The sequence below is a fragment of the Panicum virgatum genome, chromosome 3N, assembly GCF_016808335.1.
Source record: "Panicum virgatum strain AP13 chromosome 3N, P.virgatum_v5, whole genome shotgun sequence".
Taxonomy (NCBI): domain Eukaryota; kingdom Viridiplantae; phylum Streptophyta; class Magnoliopsida; order Poales; family Poaceae; genus Panicum; species Panicum virgatum.
In genome coordinates, this window is record NC_053147.1 from 58,022,972 (window position 1) to 58,040,449 (window position 17,478).

Sequence of the window (17,478 nt, forward strand, 5' to 3'; positions counted from 1 at the left end):
ATGGAGGAAGTATTGTTTATTTCTAGGTGATTTGAGTTTTGATATTGCATTTATTTTCTACAGCTTAATATTACTAGTTTGAGTCCCTTTTTCAAAACAAAAATATTGTTGAAAAGTTTTGCTTGCTGAATTCAAATATTCTAAAATCCCACAAAAGTCATGTACAATGGTTCAAACAATGAAACTATAGGTTCTTTTTAAGAAATTCTAAAACTCTGTGGGTATCTACACTTTCAGATTTTAGCTAATTATTTTATTTATAGTTGCTGATAATTTAGCACCCGCATCGAGGCACTTGAAATGATTTATCTCAAGATCTGCTATAGATAGGTTATGTGTATGTACACATTTACGCGCATACTATACTTTGAAAAAAAAAGAAAAAAAGTATAGTCTTCTAGAAACTTTCCTTTTATGTCCAAACACCACTCCTTGAATTCTTTGTTTGCTCATGTGGTGTATCCAAACACTTCAATACAAATTTCATGGATTTTTAACTTAATTAAACTCGTGTATACATCACAATGTAAAATGGCTGGAAGAGTCCTTTCCCTTTATCTAAAAAAGTTAAAAGTTTTATAAGACCAGTCTCAGTGGGAGTGTGAAGCGCCCCGACCCCAAAGATCGAGGCTAAACCATGTATTAATAACCGAAGCAAGTCTCCGGTACAATACATGTTACATCAAGTGGAGTCCAAAGTCATACAGAGCTTTATTCAACCCGCACACGAGTAAAGTGACAACACAAAGCTACCGCAAATAACCACAGGATAACGAGTAGCATAACGACATGCAAGACTATCTCTTCGTCCATCACGGCTCCACACGATCAGCTTGGGTGCGGACACGATCTACTCGTAATCTTCAAGCACAAAGTCAGGATCCTCTAGAAAAAAAATCAACGAGGGTTGAGTATGAAAGTACTCAGCAAGTCCCACCTCACCCTTACGGGGAGGGAGTTACAGATTAATACACAAAGGTCCATTAATTAACCAGAATAAATAACAAATGTAGTATTAAAGATAACCCAAACAGTCATCCATCTCCGGGGCTAGGTGGCTCAACTAGTTGAGATGTCCACACCGTAACCTGTCCAAACCGAGGACACGGACCATTCGAATGGATTGTACACTCTGCAGAGGTTGTACGCTTTACCCACACACACTTCACCGTCCAGAGACGGCTCCGTCATAGCTGACACCCAGCCATGGCTCAAACCCCGACTAGTCGCCCAGAAACCCCCGGGGTCTTGACCAATCCAGGTATCACCCAAAAATATATCCACCCCGGACGACTAACAGGTTAGCCAGTGGGATTAGACTAAGGTTTGCCCATACAAACTCATGTGGTCGTACTGATAGTAGGTTAGGTGAGATGGCACCACAACACACGGTCCTTAAGGTTCATCAGGGCAGTCAACAACCATAACCAACCAAACCCGAGGTGTCATCACGACAACGCTCGGTCGCAAGTCTACCACCACGGTAGCGCATGCTCCATCACATTCCACACTGCCCTGGTCTCATTTCCATTCCAGTTTTATTAATTAACAAGGTCTGATAATATGCCAGTCTGACAGTAAATCGATATGCAACATGGTTTCAGTCAATGGTTTCTCTCAATCCCTCAGTGTATCGTCTCATGCAATCCCTAAGTCTAGCAAATTTTTTATTTAACCTTACTTGGGTTCAATCATAGTCAACGTAAGAGATCGATGAGACTTGCCTTCGCTTTCGTACGCGTCGGCGGCGGTGGTCTCCTGATCTCCCGGCTCCTCTGGTTTCTCTTCTGGAAACGGTTCTACTTCGTCATACGCGGCGGGAACAGCACAACCGACAAACAACATAAGCAAGCATAAACATAAAATAAAATGAGCTCGAATTGGAAACAATTTAAGATATGGGGACAGGAATAATATTTTTGGAAGATTTTCTAATGGCATGGCCAAAACTATGTTAGAAACGGCGTGATAAAGTTTTAGGTCGATCGGAGATTGTCTGACGCATAAAATGATAAGTTAACAAGGATCCAGGGACTTGTTTGTAATTAGTGAAAGGACCTGATTAGGATTCTGGGAAGTGTTTTGGGTTATTCTGGAAAAGGTAGGGGTTTATTTAGAATTAAGTTTATATGGTGGAAGGGTTTATTTTGAAATATAATAAAAGAGGGGTTTCTTTTGCAAAATGGTTAGAAAGGGGGAGGGACTCTTTAGGAAATAGAGAGAAGGGGAGGGGCTTAAGGGAAAAATAGCCCTTCATCCCCTTCCTCTCGATGCAGAGCAGGGGAGGGGGCTCTGGGCGCAGGCGGCGGCCCTCGCCGGCGGCCCAGGGCACGGCAGCGGCCGGAATCAGGGGAAAAGGGAGAGGGAAGTGAGGGGGTTCGATTCCCCACCTTGGCTCGGGCTGGGGTGGAGCGAGGAGGCGGCTCTGCGATGGCCGGTGGGAGGCGGCGGCTGTGGTGGTGGTGGCGGCGCTGTGGGCAGTGGGAGGGGCGCTGGTGGTGGCGACCGGGGTTGTGGGAGCGAGGGCGACGTCGAGGACCCTTTTATAGGCGGTGGCAAAGGGGGCCGCCGATGGCCGGCCGGTGCTCTGCGCACGGGCAGTAATGGTGGATGGGGCCGGTGTGGCATCGTGGAGGCGATGGCGCGTAGCGGCTGTGGGGACGAGGTGTGCCGAGGGTGGTGGCGTGGGCGTCAAGGACGTCGTCGAGCACGTGGAGGAGGGGGCCGGTTGCGGTGCCTGTCGTTGAGCTGTGCGGCCTATGCGGCTCGGCGGGCAGCGCGGCGTCGGCACTGTGCTCGAGCAGTGCGAGTACGGCGGCGTGAGCGGCGAGATGGCCAGGTGATGGGACAAGTCCGGCAGCAGCGAGCGGCACGGCCGCATGGAGCGCGCGGGCGCGTGGGCGGGAGGCGGTGTCGCGGCGTCCGGTGCGCGTGCGGTGCGTGGAGCGCGCGGGCGCGTGAGCCGGTGTCGCGGCGTGCGGTGCGCGGCGGGCGTCGCGGCACGTAGAGCGCGTGCGCGGGGGGGTGCATGGGCGCGTGAGCACGCGCGAGCTAGGTCGCGCGGCAGGGGAGAGGGAGGAAGGAGAGAGAGGTAGAGGGAAAAGGAAAATGGGAAAAGGAAAAGAAAAAGAAGAAATGGAGAAAAACAAAAAGAAAAAGGGGAAAGGGAGAGAGAGAGACACGGCGGGAATCGCGGCGGCGACCGCGACTGAACTCGCACGCGCGCCGGTCGGGCGTCACGCACGGGATGATGACGAACAGGGAGATGGGACAACGATGAATTCGGATGTCGGGTCCGATTTTTCGGGAGATCGGACAGGGAACGATTTTGAGTGGACTGAGCTCAACGATTGAAAAGAGATTATTTGGCGCGTGATTTGATTTGGTAAATTTTCGGGATGTTACAAACCTACCCCACTTAGGTCGAATCTCGTCCCCGAGATTCAGCTAAACTACTAAAGAGACTAGGAAATTCAGCTCGGAGTGCGTCTTCTCTTTCCCAAGTTGCTTCTGCTTCCGGATGTCTGCTCCACTGAACTCGACAAATTCTAACTATTGAGTTGCGGGTTCTTCTCGTCACAGTGTCCAAAATTTTCACTGGCACCTCTTGATATTTGAGATCATCTTGCAGGTCGATTGTCTCTGGGGCCACTTGTTCTTCCGGTACTCGCAGACACTTCCTGAGCTGGGACACATGGAACACATCGTGCACATCTAACATCTCTGCTGGCAACTGAAGCTTGTAGGCTACTGCTCCCACTTTCTTGATAACTGGAAAAGGTCCAATGTAACGTGGGGCCAACTTCCCACGCACTTGGAATCTGCGTGTGCCGCGAATTGGGGAAACTTTCAGGTACACATAGTCTCCAACTTCAATGCTGAGAGTACGTCGTCTTTTATCGGCATAACTTTTCTGGCGGGATCGAGCTGCCTTTAGATTCTCTCTGATTTCTGCTATCTTATCTTCTGCTTCTTTTATAAAATCTGGGCCCTCAATGATGCGGTCGCCAACTTCGGTCCACATGAGAGGTGTGCGACACTTCCTCCCGTATAGGGCTTCGAACGGCGACATCTTCAAACTTGACTGGTAGCTGTTGTTGTAAGAAAACTCCGCATATGGCAAATTGTTTTCCCAATCTTTGCCATAAGTAACAACACAGGCTCTTAGCATGTCTTCAAGGATCTGATTAACTCTTTCTATCTGGCCATCAGTCTGAGGATGATAGGCTGAACTGAAGTCCAACTTTGTACCAAGTGCTTCATGTAACCTACTCCAGAATCTCGAAGTGAACAGGGTGCCTCTATCTGACACAATCCTCTTAGGTACTCCATGTAACTTCACAATACGCTCAATATACAACTTGGCTAATTTATCACCTCCATAAGTGGTACGCACTGGGATGAAGTGTGCCACTTTAGTGAGTCGATCAACAATCACCCAAACTAAATCATGACCGCTCTGGGTTCTTGGTAGACCGGTGATAAAATCCATACTAATTTCATCCCATTTCCATACTGGAATCGGCAACGGCTGAAGTAATCCACTGAGCTTCTGGTGCTCTGCCTTAACCCTTTTGCACACATCACAATGAGCGACGAATCGAGCGATATCCCCCTTCATACCATTCCACCAATACTTCTCCTTAAGGTCCAGGTACATTTTCGTGGTGCGGGGTGAATGGAATAAGCTGAGTTGTGGGTTTCGTCCAAAATGGTCATACGGAAATGTCCTTGCTTAGGCACACATAATCTCTTCTTGAACCACAAGACTCCATTTTTATCTACTCTGAAATCTGGGGCTTTGCCTTCGCTGTTGCGACCTTTGATCCATACCAATCATTTATCCTCCATCTGAGCTACCTTGATCTGGTCGTCCAGGACGGGATGAACACTAAGGTTGTAGTTGTAAGAGCGGCGTACAACCCTTAGGTTCAACCTTCTCATTTCTTAACTCAGCTCTGGGGCTTGTGTAACTAAGTGATGGCAATACGCTTTACGACTGAGCGCATCAGCCACCACATTAGCCTTTCCAGGGTGGCAGTGCATTTTCAAATCATAGTCTTTGATCAACTCCAACCATCTTCTCTGTCTAAGGTTGAGATCTGACTGGGTGAAAGTGTACTTCAGGCTCTTGTGATCCGTGTAGATTTCACACTTGTTCCCGATCAGGTAATGTCTCCAAATCTTGAGGGCATGCACAACTGCTGCCAACTCCAAGTCATGGGTGGGGTAGTTCTGCTCATGTATTCTTAACTGTCTTGAGGCATAAGCTACAACTCTTCCTTCTTGCATAAGTACACAACCTAATCCTTGTCGGGATGCATCGCAATAAACGACAAAGCTCTTCTGATTATCTGGCAAGACTAGCACTGGGGCAGAAGTTAGTCTCCTCTTCAACTCTTGAAAACTTCTCTCGCAAGCTTTAGACCAGACAAACTTTGTGTCCTTCCGGAGCAACTCGGTCATAGGTCGGGATATCTTAGAGAAACCTTCGATGGATCTCCGGTAATAGCCGGCTAATCCCAAGAAACTCCTGATCTCCGAGGCTGAGGTTGGTTGTTTCCATTCTGATACTGCCCTGACCTTTTCTGGGTCCACTTCAATGCCTTCAGCTGTTAAGACATGACCCAGAAAACTGACTCTCTGCAACCAAAATTCACACTTACTAAACTTGGCATACAACTGGTGTTTTCTGAGCTTTCCCAGCACAACTCTGAGATGTTGTCCATGCTCCTCAGCACTCTTAGAGTAGACCAGTATGTCATCTATGAAGACCATGACAAACCAATCTAACTCCTCCATAAACACCTTATTCATGAGGGTCATGAAAAAGACAGGGGCATTAGTCAGACCAAAAGGCATCACTGTGAACTCATATTGGCCATAACGGGACCTGAAGGCTGTCTTAGAGATGTCCTCTTGTCGCACTCTGAGCTGATGATAACCTGACCTCAGATCTATCTTGAAGAAGAACTTAGCTCCCTTTAGCTGATCCAACAGGTCATCAATCCGAGGCAGAGGGTACTTGTTCTTGATGGTGACTGCATTCAGATCACGGTAGTCCACACAAAGTCTCATGCTTCCGTCTTTCTTCTTCACAAAGAGCACTGGGGCTCCCCATGGAGAAGCAACAGGTCTAATAAATCCCTTTTGTTGAAGCTCTTCAAGCTGCTTCTTCAACTCGGCAAGCTCTGGGGCTGCTAACCGATAGGCATTCTTTGCTATAGGCTTGGTTCTAGGGACTAAGTCAATAGTGAACTCTACATCTCTTTCTGGAGGCATACCGGGTAATTCATCTGGAAACACATCTGCGAATTCCTGAACTACTGGCACATCTTCTGGGGATTCTGCTTGGATGTGGTTCACCATGGAGTCTGATAGGCTAGGCTGGATTAGGCATGTGACTGTTAACCCTTGGTGGTTGGTGACTGTCACTGCTCTCTCAGTACAGGCTATGTTTCCTCAGTGCTTGGTGAGCCAGTCCGTACCGAGTATGACATCTATCCCTTTGGAAGTAAGGACTACTAGGTTGGCAAGGAATACTGCCCCACTTAGGTTTATAGGAATATCTATGACACCTAAGTGGCAAGGTATATGACCTCCAGGTGAACGGGTCATTAGCGGCCTCTTAAGGGCTATAGTAGGTATATCATGTTTTTCCACAAAGTGGGAGGATATAAAGGAATGCGATGCTCCAGAATCAAAAAGCACTGAGGCTAGAGCTGATTGGACCAGAAACTCACCGAAAATCACTCCTGGTGCATCCTCTGCTTCTTCAGCGTACACATGATTCACCTTTGCCTTGCCGAAGGACTACTATTGGCTCCTAGCTGGTGCTGCACGATTGGCTTCAGTCGGCTGCTTTGGTCCTTGAACAGAGTTAGAGAAAACAGAAGGGGCGGGCTGGCTGAGATACGGGCAGTTGGGCTTGAAGTGTCCGGCTCCACGGCAGTAGAAACATGTCCTCACATTTGTCACTTGACTTCCACCAGACTGCTGAGTGCGGAAGGTACTTTGGGTCTTCGCAACTGGAGCTGACTGAGCTGGCTTCTGGAGAGAATCGGGGTGCACCTTGAATGAGAAGGCACCCTGGCTCCTCTGGCCTGAGTGAACCGGATACTGGGTCCTCTGGAACTTCTCCAACTGCTGGGGCTTTTTGCTTTCAAACCGACGTTTGCGCTCACTGAGCTCTACCTTCCTGTTTCTCTCGGTGGTGATGGCCCTGTTGACCATGGCATTGAAGTCACTGTGGGTGGTGACTTCAACCAAGGTCCTGATTTCAGGGTTAAGCCCACCAAGAAAAGCTTCTTGCTTTTTCTCATCATCATTAATATCCTCTGCTGCATAACGAGACAGCTCTGAGAATTTATGAAGATACTCTGTCACAGTCATCCCACCTTGACGAAGCTTTCTGAACTCATCCTTCTTGAGTTTCATAACACTGCTGGGAATGTGATGTTCTCTGAAGATCTTGACAAAGTCAGCCCATACCATTTCGTTAGCATTTTCGTTTATTTCCCTGTAACTCTGCCACCAAGCAAGGGCTGGTCCCCTTAACTGCTATACTGCGAGCAAAACCTTGTCTCTGTCATCAACATGGACCACTTCGAGCTTCATTTCAATCTCTCACAGCCAATCATCTGTCTCGATTGGGTTATCAGATCCTCCAAACTTAGGTGGCTGCAAGTGGTTGAAATCTGCAATTCTGCTGCCATTGCCATTAGGATGTACTGCAGGTCTATGGTTGCCAAGATTGCCTTGAGCTTGAGCTGTGAGAGTGGTCACAAGAACTTGAAGGAGTTGGTTCTACTGCTGCAATATGGCTGCCAGATCAATGGGTGCTGGGGCACGGGGAGGTGGCGGCGGTAGGTGTCCATTTTCTGGTGCTTCTGGGGCTACATTCAGAGGGGCTTGGTTTCTCGGGTTGACCTCGTCACCGTCTTCTTGAGCATGGAGTCCTTGGACTCGGCTCGAATGACGAGACATCTACGGTCAAGGAGGGCAAGATTAGGTGACTCCCCTAGTATATTGCTGGGGTAGATTGTATATATATATATATATAATATTTTGTACTGCACAATGCACATAAGCAAATCATTCAAGCCTCACACAAGCATTCATTCAAACAAGCAGGGATACATGACACGACGGATTACAATAACGCGGCTCGACTTTTAAGGGTCGGCTGGAACAACTTGACTACTGAACCCTACAACACGGTCTTCGGGGTCACTGTTTCCGGGATCTCGAGGAGACGCGGGAGGTGTGGGCGGCACTGATTCACTAATCCTCCTGCGTGGTTGGGACAAGGGGTACAACGGAATTCCCTCTAGGATTGGCGGCTCCGCGGCAGTCCTGGGATGGCGTTCCTTGCGCTTGGCACGGTCCACTAGGTAGACACCCCTAAGGAGCTGACTGTGGTGGTCCGCTTGCTCCCTAAGGTTCTCTTCGGCTGCAGCAAGGCGGCTTTCAGCTTCAGCTGCTCGGGCTTCTGCCTGAGCTAAGGCCAGCTTAGTCTTACGCCAATGGGACTCCGCTCTCTCAGCACGTTGGATGAGGTCTTTCACACGCTGGTGCAGTTGGTCGCACAAATCGTCAAGGCTAAGCAAATAGGCAGACATAGCGACAACTGTGGGGTCCTTCTCGGTTCCTGCGGTGCTCTCCAAGTTGCGGATCCTCGCCGCCCAAGTAGGACGGTTACGATCCAGCGGGGGAAAGTACTTCATGGGGGTGGAACCCAAGTGCCATTCAAACATCTGGCACAGGTACCGCAGCGCCTTGCGAGCTGCAAGTTGAATGGTGTCAGGCATACGGGCTCCAGTGGCGGTGACGCTCCAGGGTTGCATCTCCAAGTACTTATCACTGGCGCCAATATGGATGGTGACCTCACAGCTTTCGGTGCCATGCTCCATGAACTCGCGACCCATGTACTCCGGATGTTCCGGAATACCAAGTCGCACAATGGCAGCATAATGCACCTTGGGGAATCCATCTTCGTTGATGCAGTAAGTGGTGGTCCAATCATCAGCCATCTGATTTACAAGGGTAGGGATAGCATAACAACGATAAAATTTAAGGAGTAATAGGGCTTCAAGGATTGACCATCCTAGGGCTCCTACGGTCATCGTTCACTACCGGTTCGCATCCTATAGCCAAGCATGGCTCTGATACCACATGAAGCGCCCCGACCCCAAAGATCGAGGCAAAACCATGTATTAATAACCGAAGCAAGTCTCCGGTACAATACATGTTACATCAAGTGGAGTCCAAAGTCATACAGAGCTTTATTCGACCCGTACACGTGGAGTAAAGTGACAACACAAAGCTACCGCAAATCTTCAGAATAACGTGTAGCATAACGACATGCAAGACTAGCTCTTCGTCCATCACGGCTCCACTCGATCAGCTTGGGTGCGGACACGATCTACTCGTAATCTTCAGGCACAAAGTCAGGATCCTCTGAAAAAATAATCAACGAGGGTTGAGTACGAAAGTACTCAGCAAGTCCCACCTCACCCTTATGGGGAGGGAGTTACAGATTAATACGCAAAGGTCCATTAATTAACCAGAATAAATAACAAATGTAGTATTAAAGATAACCCAAACAATCATCCATCTCCGGGGCTAGGTGGCTCAACTAGTTGAGATGTCCACACCGTAACCTGTCCAAACCGAGGACACGGACCATTCGAATGGATTGTACACTCTGCAGAGGTTGTACGCTTTACCCACACGCACTTCACCGTCCGGAGACGGCTCCGTCATAGCCGACACCCAGCCGTGGCTCAAACCCTGACTAGTCGCCCACAAACCCCCGGGGTCTTGACCAATCCAGGTATCACCCCAAAATATATCCACCCCGGACGACTAACAGGTTAGCCAGTGGGATTAGACTAAGGTTTGCCCATACAAACTCATGTGGTCGTACTGATAGTAGGTTAGGTGAGATGGCACCACAACACACGGTCCTTAAGGTTCATCAGGGCAGTCAACAACCATAACCAACCAAACCCGAGGTGTCATCACGACAACGCTCGATCGCAAGTCTACCACCACGGTAGCGCATGCTCCATCACATTCCACACTGCCCTGGTCTCATTTCCATTCCAGTTTTATTAATTAACAAGGTCTGATAATATGCCAGTCTGACAGTAAATCGATATGCAACATGGTTTCAGTCAATGGTTTCTCTCAATCCCTCAGTGTATCGTCTCATGCAATCCCTAAGTCTAGCAAATTTTTTATTTAACCTTACTTGGGTTCAATCATAGTCAACGTAAGAGATCGATGAGACTTGCCTTCGCTTTCGTACGCGTCGGCGGCGGTGGTCTCCTGATCTCCCGGCTCCTCTGGTTTCTCTTCTGGAAACGGTTCTACTTCGTCATACGCGGCGGGAACAGCACAACCGACAAACAACATAAGCAAGCATAAACATAAAATAAAATGAGCTCGAATTGGAAACAATTTAAGATATGGGGACATGAATAATATTTTTGGAAGATTTTCTAATGGCATGGCCAAAACTATGTTAGAAACGGCGTGATAAAGTTTCAGGTCGTTCGGAGATTGTCTGACGCATAAAATGATAAGTTAACAAGGATCCAGGGACCTGTTTGTAATTAGTGAAAGGACCTGATTAGGATTATGGGAAGTGTTTTGGGTTATTCTGGAAAAGGTAGGGGTTTATTTAGAATTAAGTTTATATGGTGGAAGGGTTTATTTTGAAATATAATAAAAGAGGGGTTTCTTTTGCGAAATGGTTAGAAAGGGGGAGGGACTCTTTAGGAAATAGAGAGAAGGGGAGGGGCTTAAGGGCAAAATAGCCCTTCATCCCCTTCCTCTCGATGCAGAACAGGGTAGGGGGCTCTGGGCGCCGGCGGCGGCCCTCGCCGGCGGCCCAGGGCACGGCGGCGGCCGGAATCAGGGGGAAAAGGGAGAGGGAAGTGAGGGGGTTCGATTCCCCACCTTGGCTCGGGCTGGGGTGGAGCGAGGAGGCGGCTCTGCGATGGCCGGTGGGAGGCGGCGGCTGTGGTGGTGGTGGCGGCGCTGTGGACAGTGGGAGGGGCGCTGGTGGTGGCGGCCGGGGTTGTGGGAGCGAGGGCGACGTCGAGGACCCTTTTATAGGCGGTGGTGAGGGGGGCGCCGATGGCCGGCCGGTGCTCTGCGCACGGGCAGTAATGGTGGCTAGGGCCGGCGCGGCGTCGTGGAGACGATGGCGCGTAGCGGTTGTGGGGACGAGGCGTGCAGAGGGCGGTGGCGTGGGCGTCGAGGACGTCGTCGAGCACGTGGAGGAGGGGCTGGTTGTGGTGCCTGTCGTCGAGCTGTGTGGCGGCGACGGCACTGTACGCGAGCAGTGCGAGTACGGCGGTGCGAGCGGCGAGACGGCCAGGTGATGGGACAAGTCCGGCAGCAGCGAGCGGCACGGCGAGCAGCACAGCCGCGTGGAGCACGCAGGCGCGTGGGCGGGCGGCGTGGCACGGACGCGCGCGCAGCGAGCCGGTGTCGCGGCGGGCGGTGCGCGGCGGGCGTCGCGGCACGCGGAGCGCGTGCGTGGGGGGGTGTGGGCGCGTGAGCACGCGCGAGCTAGGCAGGGAGCAGGGGCCGGCGTGCGCGGGCAGGGAGCGGCCGGTTGCGGGCCGAGCGTGCGCGCAGGCGCGCGGCAGGGGAGAGGGAGGAAGGAGAGAGAGGGAGAGGGAAAAGAAAAATGGGAAAAGAAAAAGAAAAAGAAAAAGAAAAAGAAGAAATGGAGAAAAAGAAAAAGAAAAAGGGGAAAGGGATAGAGAGAGACACGGCGGGAATCGCGGCGGCGACCGCGACTGAACTCGCACGCGCGCCGGTCGGGTGTGATGCGCGGGATGAGGACGAACAGGGAGACGGGACAGCGATGAATTCGGATGTCGGGACCGATTTTTCGGGAGATCGGGAGATCGGACAAGTAACGATTTTGAGTGGACTGAGCTCAACGATTGAAAAGAGATTATTTGGCGCGTGATTTGATTTGGTAAGTTTTCGGGATGTTACAAAGTGTCATCGTCACTGTTACCAAGTTAACTAGGTAATCAAGCCAGAGAAATGTCGTGGTGATGACACTTCTTTCATAATAAGTATTATAGCAGACTATAAGTAGACTAAATTTTACGTAGAGGAGAGAGAGGAAAAGAGAGAGAAGAAAATGGTCGCTTCACTCATCGCCGGCTGAAAAGGGCAGAATCCTCTCTGCTGGTGGGTCGAGAGGCAGACAAAAGGCTGGCTTCCAGCCTGCAGCCGGCGCAGAGCCAGCTTACGCAGCTGACGGGCGGGCTGGGTTTGGGTCTGTTTGGATGAAAGGCAAAAACTTTTTGCGTTAGAATCTTACTAATTTGAAGTACTAAATGAAGTCTATTATAAAATATTTTGCACAGATGTGTTGTAAATCACGAGACGAATCTAATTATACTAATTAATCCATGATTAGTCAATAATTAGTGGATGATTACTGTAGCACCACTGTTGCAAACATGGATTAAATAGGCTCATTAGATTCGTCTCGCGATTTACAACCCATCTATGAAAAAAAAAATTGTAAATAGACTTCATTTAATACTCCATGCATATGTCAAAACATTCAATGGGACAATTTTTTTTTCATTTACGGGGTTTATGGGGTGGGAAACAGGGCCTTAGTAGTATTGCTCTCACATCCCTAGACACTCTCCCACATCTCTCTCCTAATAATGAGACTATTATGTTAGTGAATTTAATATCTATGACACTATAATGACATTTCCACTAAAATTAGTCTAAAGATTGCAAGCAGCAACCAAATTTGAATCCTGCGATTTGATAACATTGCAGCATGTGCACGAATATATATATATATATATATATATATATATATATATATATATATATATATATATATATATATATATATATATATATATATATGCACGTCAATCCATCTCATTGGGACATGCAACTAACATTCTTTGCAGCAAGAAAGCTCAGAGTTGTTCGTTGAGGAGATAACGCATCGAGAATTCAAGATCCGCCATGAAGCAGAGCTTCGTTGAGTGCACATCGTCCCTGCAACGCTTGCATTGCAAGAGAACGAAGCACCTGGTCTCGATTTCGCGAAGCAGTGAAGCCACGCACTAGATCTAGCAATAAGCTCAAGCTACACACTACCACGTCGCGCCGGCGCCGCCGCCGGTCTTGCTGCCGTAGAGCCTGAAGAGGTTGAAGGCAGAGATGAAGGCGACCAGCACGGCGGCGAGCCCCGCCGCGACGGCGCTGGCGAGCCCCGCGCCGGCCTGCCTGCAGAAGGCGCCGTACATGGCGCAGATCCCCATCCACTGCAGCTCGGGCTGGCCGCGCTTGGCGATGACCGACGCCTGCAGCGCGGCGGCGAGCGCCGCCAGCACCGCGTACGCCAGCGCCTGGTCGCAGGAGAAGACGCACCAGGCCAGGGCCCGCCGGCGCGCCGGCGGCTGGAGGCCGCCGCAGCAGCAGCAGCACCGCGCCGCCTGCAGCAGGCTGTACCCGGCGGCCACGCCGGTGACGACCACCAAGAACCTGTGCAGCCACATGGAAGAAAGAATCGAGCGATTGAGCAGCTGGATGAATTGAAGGTGGATGAATCAAAGATCGACAGCATGGCCTAGCTAGCTAGTACGGCGAGGAGGACGTACACCATGGCCTTCATGTCCCTGAAGGTGGCCTTCTTCTGGTAGGAGAAGAAGGTCCGGGTCTGGGCGTCGGTGGCCACCAGCGCCGCCGCCAGGGCCGCCAGCCCGCAGAGGAGCGCCCGCAGCGCCAGCTCCGCCACCCTCACCTTCCGCTCCGCCGCGGCGCCCGCCATGGCGGCGTGCTGGCGGCCGCCGTGCTCGTGCAGCAGGGTGAGGCGGCGCCTAGCTAGCTAGCTAGAAGCAATCAATCAGAGATTAGAGTGGAGTGGAGGTTCACGGGATTGATAAGATGGTGTGGCTCCATCGATCGATCGATGATTCGATGCCCATTTTTGGCCCTGTTGAAGCGAAAAAAAAAATTTGTGTTGGAATCACACTAATTTGAAGTATTAAATGAAGTTTATTTACAAAACTTTTTGACAGATGAGTTGTAAATCGCGAGACGAATCTAATGATGTTAATTAATCCATGGTTAATCAATAATTAGCTGATGGTACTGTAGCATCACTGTTGCAATTTATGAATTAAGTAGGCTCATTAGATTCGTCTCGCGATTTACAGTCCATCTATGTAAAAAAAATTGTAAATACTTAATTTAGTACTCCATGCATGTGTCAAAACATTCAATGTGACTATTTTTTTATGTTTACGGGGTTTATGCGGTGAGAACTAGTCTTTTACAGCGGAAGAGAAAACCAAAAGATTCTTCCCCCGCTACGATTGTTTGGCGCTAGCTAGTGCGCGCGAGTGTGAGGGGTCCTCCCTCTGTGTGTGCAGTGCGTCTGGTGATTTATTGCGGCCATCATCACGGGAGCTCCTTCCCAGAAAGCGGTCTCAGGCGTGAGCACGCCAAGGCCTACTCTGGCGAAAACGGTTTCACACATCATCGTCTTTCCTTCGCCACGTTCGCTCTCGTTAGCTCTCGTTCGCATATGCTTCCTCCATTCTACATTATTAAATTGTTAATCATTTTGACATCATAACAATATCTATATATTTTAAAAAATCTATATTTATATTTATTTCTAGAATGAGTAAAGTTTTCATCTAATTTTTTTTGTTTGGTTCGTTTTGCGTCATGAATAGATGGGTCTTAGGATGCGAGTCAAACTAGCCCTCCGTCCATGACTTCGTCATATAAGATATTTACAAATTAACGGAATGACAACTATATATATTCGATACTTATATCAACTATGTAGCAATGCACGAGCATAATTAGTTAGTGATAATAATTTAGGATGGAATGAGTATATCAAATACAAAATATATATTTACTTACGGGTAAGCATTAAATATGCGGAATAGCAATAATATTTGTCCTATTCGCATACTACGTATCATCTCACTTGCGTATTCCAACAAAGTTTGAACATTGAGATCTCGTTTAGTTCGCGAAATTTTTTAAGTTTTGGTACTTTAGCACTTTTATTATAACTGATAATTAATATCTAATCACGAAATAATTAGTTTTAAAAAAACTGTGTAATTAGTTATTTTTCAACTGTATTTAATGCTTCATGCATGTGTCCGAGCATTTGATATGGTGGCGACTGTAGAAATTTTTTTGAGAACTAAACATGCCCTGAATACTCAGTTACAGATATGACCCGTTTAGTTTCTGGATCCCTTCGGTAGGTAGTTCGTTTGAACGTATGGACGGATCCTGCTTTCTCCATTTCAAATTGTAAGTCAGTCTAACTTTTTAGAAGAGTCAAAATATTTTCAAGTTTGACCACGTTTATACAATAAAATACTAATATTTATGATATTATATAAGTATCACTAGATTTTCATTAAATATGCTATAAATCTTTATAATCCCTTTTATACTTTTAGTTAAGTATAAAAATAATTTAACTCTACAAAAAAGTTAGAACAACTTACAGTTTGAAATGAATGGAGTATTTGTGTTACGTGCCACCAGTCATCTCGACATTTGTCACCGTCATTTTTCCAGTGTATAGTAGCTCAATATACTGCCGATTGATTGTACAGTACAAATATCTTCAGATAAGATGTTACGTCCCTCAACACGCTTCCACACTCTTCCTTCCCCTTCTCTCCTGCTACAGTAGAGAGCGGCGGAAGACAGACGATTCGGCCCGCCTGCTCGCTTTCCCCTCCTCTCCGGTGGCCTCGTCGGCGCCGGAGAGGGAGGGGAAGCCGGATCTGCCGTGTGCTGCACATAGTTTAGGCCTAGATATATAGTTTAGGTGCTAAATAACTCATCCCATGGAGGGTTTGTTACATGGGATGCTTGGTTTCTTCCCCATCGGCGAAGCTGTCTACAGCGAGTCCGACGTGGTGAAGCTTTTGGTCTTTCAGGGAGCTTCCGGTGGCTTTGGTTCCTCCGGTTTGCCTGAGAGTTTCTTCTTCCTCCAAGATGGTGATGTGGAGGTACGCGGTGACGGTCACAGAGCCATCGTCTTCTTCATCGATCTAGCTTGGAGGTTAGTGTCTTCTCTCTCCTTTGCGAAAGGAAGGGAGTCAGCCCCTCCGGGAGCTTTCTGGGCTACCGATTTCGTCGGCAGAGCCAATCGTTTGCCTTGCCAGGGAAACAAGGATGACGGCCGATGCGCGCCAGGGGGGAGATGTCTTGCGGCTAAACAAAGCTTGTTGTCTCCTTGGCGTCCTTGGTGGTGGCTTCCATCTCCAGTTCTGGGCTCGTCTTTTTCACCTCCGACGAGGCGGAGAATGGTGCGCGGCGGACTGGATACGGTGCGGCGGACCATAGATGTGTTTTCTTTGTTTCTTAGGGTCTTGTTCGCAAAAGTTGCAGCTGGAAAAAGGAGAGGTTCTGGCTTTCGTTGTATTTTTTTCCTTTTCCCAGGGTGCTTGATGTAAACCTGAGGGGTCAGTACTGTGCTTCAGCTTAATCCATCGGGCTTCCTGCCCCTTTCGCAAAAAAAAAAAATGTTACGTCCCTCAATTCGTCTCTCACTAGCTACCTACCGAGCGAGCGTTGCGCTGGGCTTCAATCCGACCTCGGCGAGCCCACACAAGCACAGGATAGATGTCGAGATCCGACACGTACCGGACCAGTGTGTCGATCGCTACCTCCGATCCGTCTCGGCCTCTCGGGTATATTTTCCAAGCTACAGCTTCTTGCAACTTGATCTGGCGGCGTCAGAGGCGACGACGGCACGTAGCGATCAGGAGTGACTTCGTTCCTCACCGGACTGGAGCCGATGGAGAGATCGAGCGGTCACGTTGAGTGGAGCTGCCTAGGCTATAGACTATAGGCGGCTTGGATTGGAGTGGACACCAGGGTTAACGTATCCGACCGGTGACCGGTAACCGCCGGCCTCCGGTTCCGGTATACCGGTCCGGTTTGGCCGGTTACCGGTCGGAACCGGTGGAATTCAAATTTGAATTCAAACTTCCCCGTTCAACCGGTTCCTACCGGTATACCGGTCGGTTAGACCGGTACACCGGCCGGTTTGGCCGGTATACCGGTCGGTTTGGATGATAACCGGCCGGTTTGACTGGTAACCGGTCAAATTCAAATTTTTTTCTTTTTTTGTTTAAATTCAAATGCCCACAAAGTATACTAAATAAATGTTTGTACAATATATTTTAGTCTAAATGAACCCTCCAACTCTTTTTTATACTACTTTTACATTGTATTTGTATACTTTCGTATGCACATTTTTTTTATTTAACTTATAAATTCCGCAAACCATACTAAATAAATGAATTTTTGAGAAAATTTGACACCATTAGATTCTTTGCACCTTGAAATATTTTTAGGAATTTTTTATTTTTTTGAATTTAAATTTAAATTTTGAATTTGGACCGGTTTCATACC

At 48.6% G+C, this 17,478-nt stretch overlaps 1 protein-coding gene and 1 long non-coding RNA gene across 2 annotated transcripts; one reads left to right on the plus strand and one right to left on the minus strand.

Moving 5' to 3' along the window:
* Positions 1 to 12,922: 12,922 nt before the first annotated feature.
* Positions 12,923 to 13,931, minus strand: LOC120666327 (CASP-like protein 2U1). The gene is made up of 2 exons (XM_039946154.1): positions 13,671 to 13,931; positions 12,923 to 13,554 (listed from the first exon to the last, which is right to left on the minus strand). Exons 1-2 carry the CDS (start codon positions 13,838 to 13,840, stop codon positions 13,164 to 13,166), a joined length of 561 nt encoding a protein of 186 aa, XP_039802088.1. The 5' UTR covers positions 13,841 to 13,931; the 3' UTR covers positions 12,923 to 13,163.
* Positions 13,932 to 15,701: 1,770 nt separating this feature from the next.
* LOC120666328 lies at positions 15,702 to 16,571 on the plus strand. Its single transcript, XR_005671674.1, has 2 exons — positions 15,702 to 16,120; positions 16,224 to 16,571. It is a non-coding gene; the product is annotated as an uncharacterized LOC120666328 (long non-coding RNA).
* Positions 16,572 to 17,478: the final 907 nt, after the last annotated feature.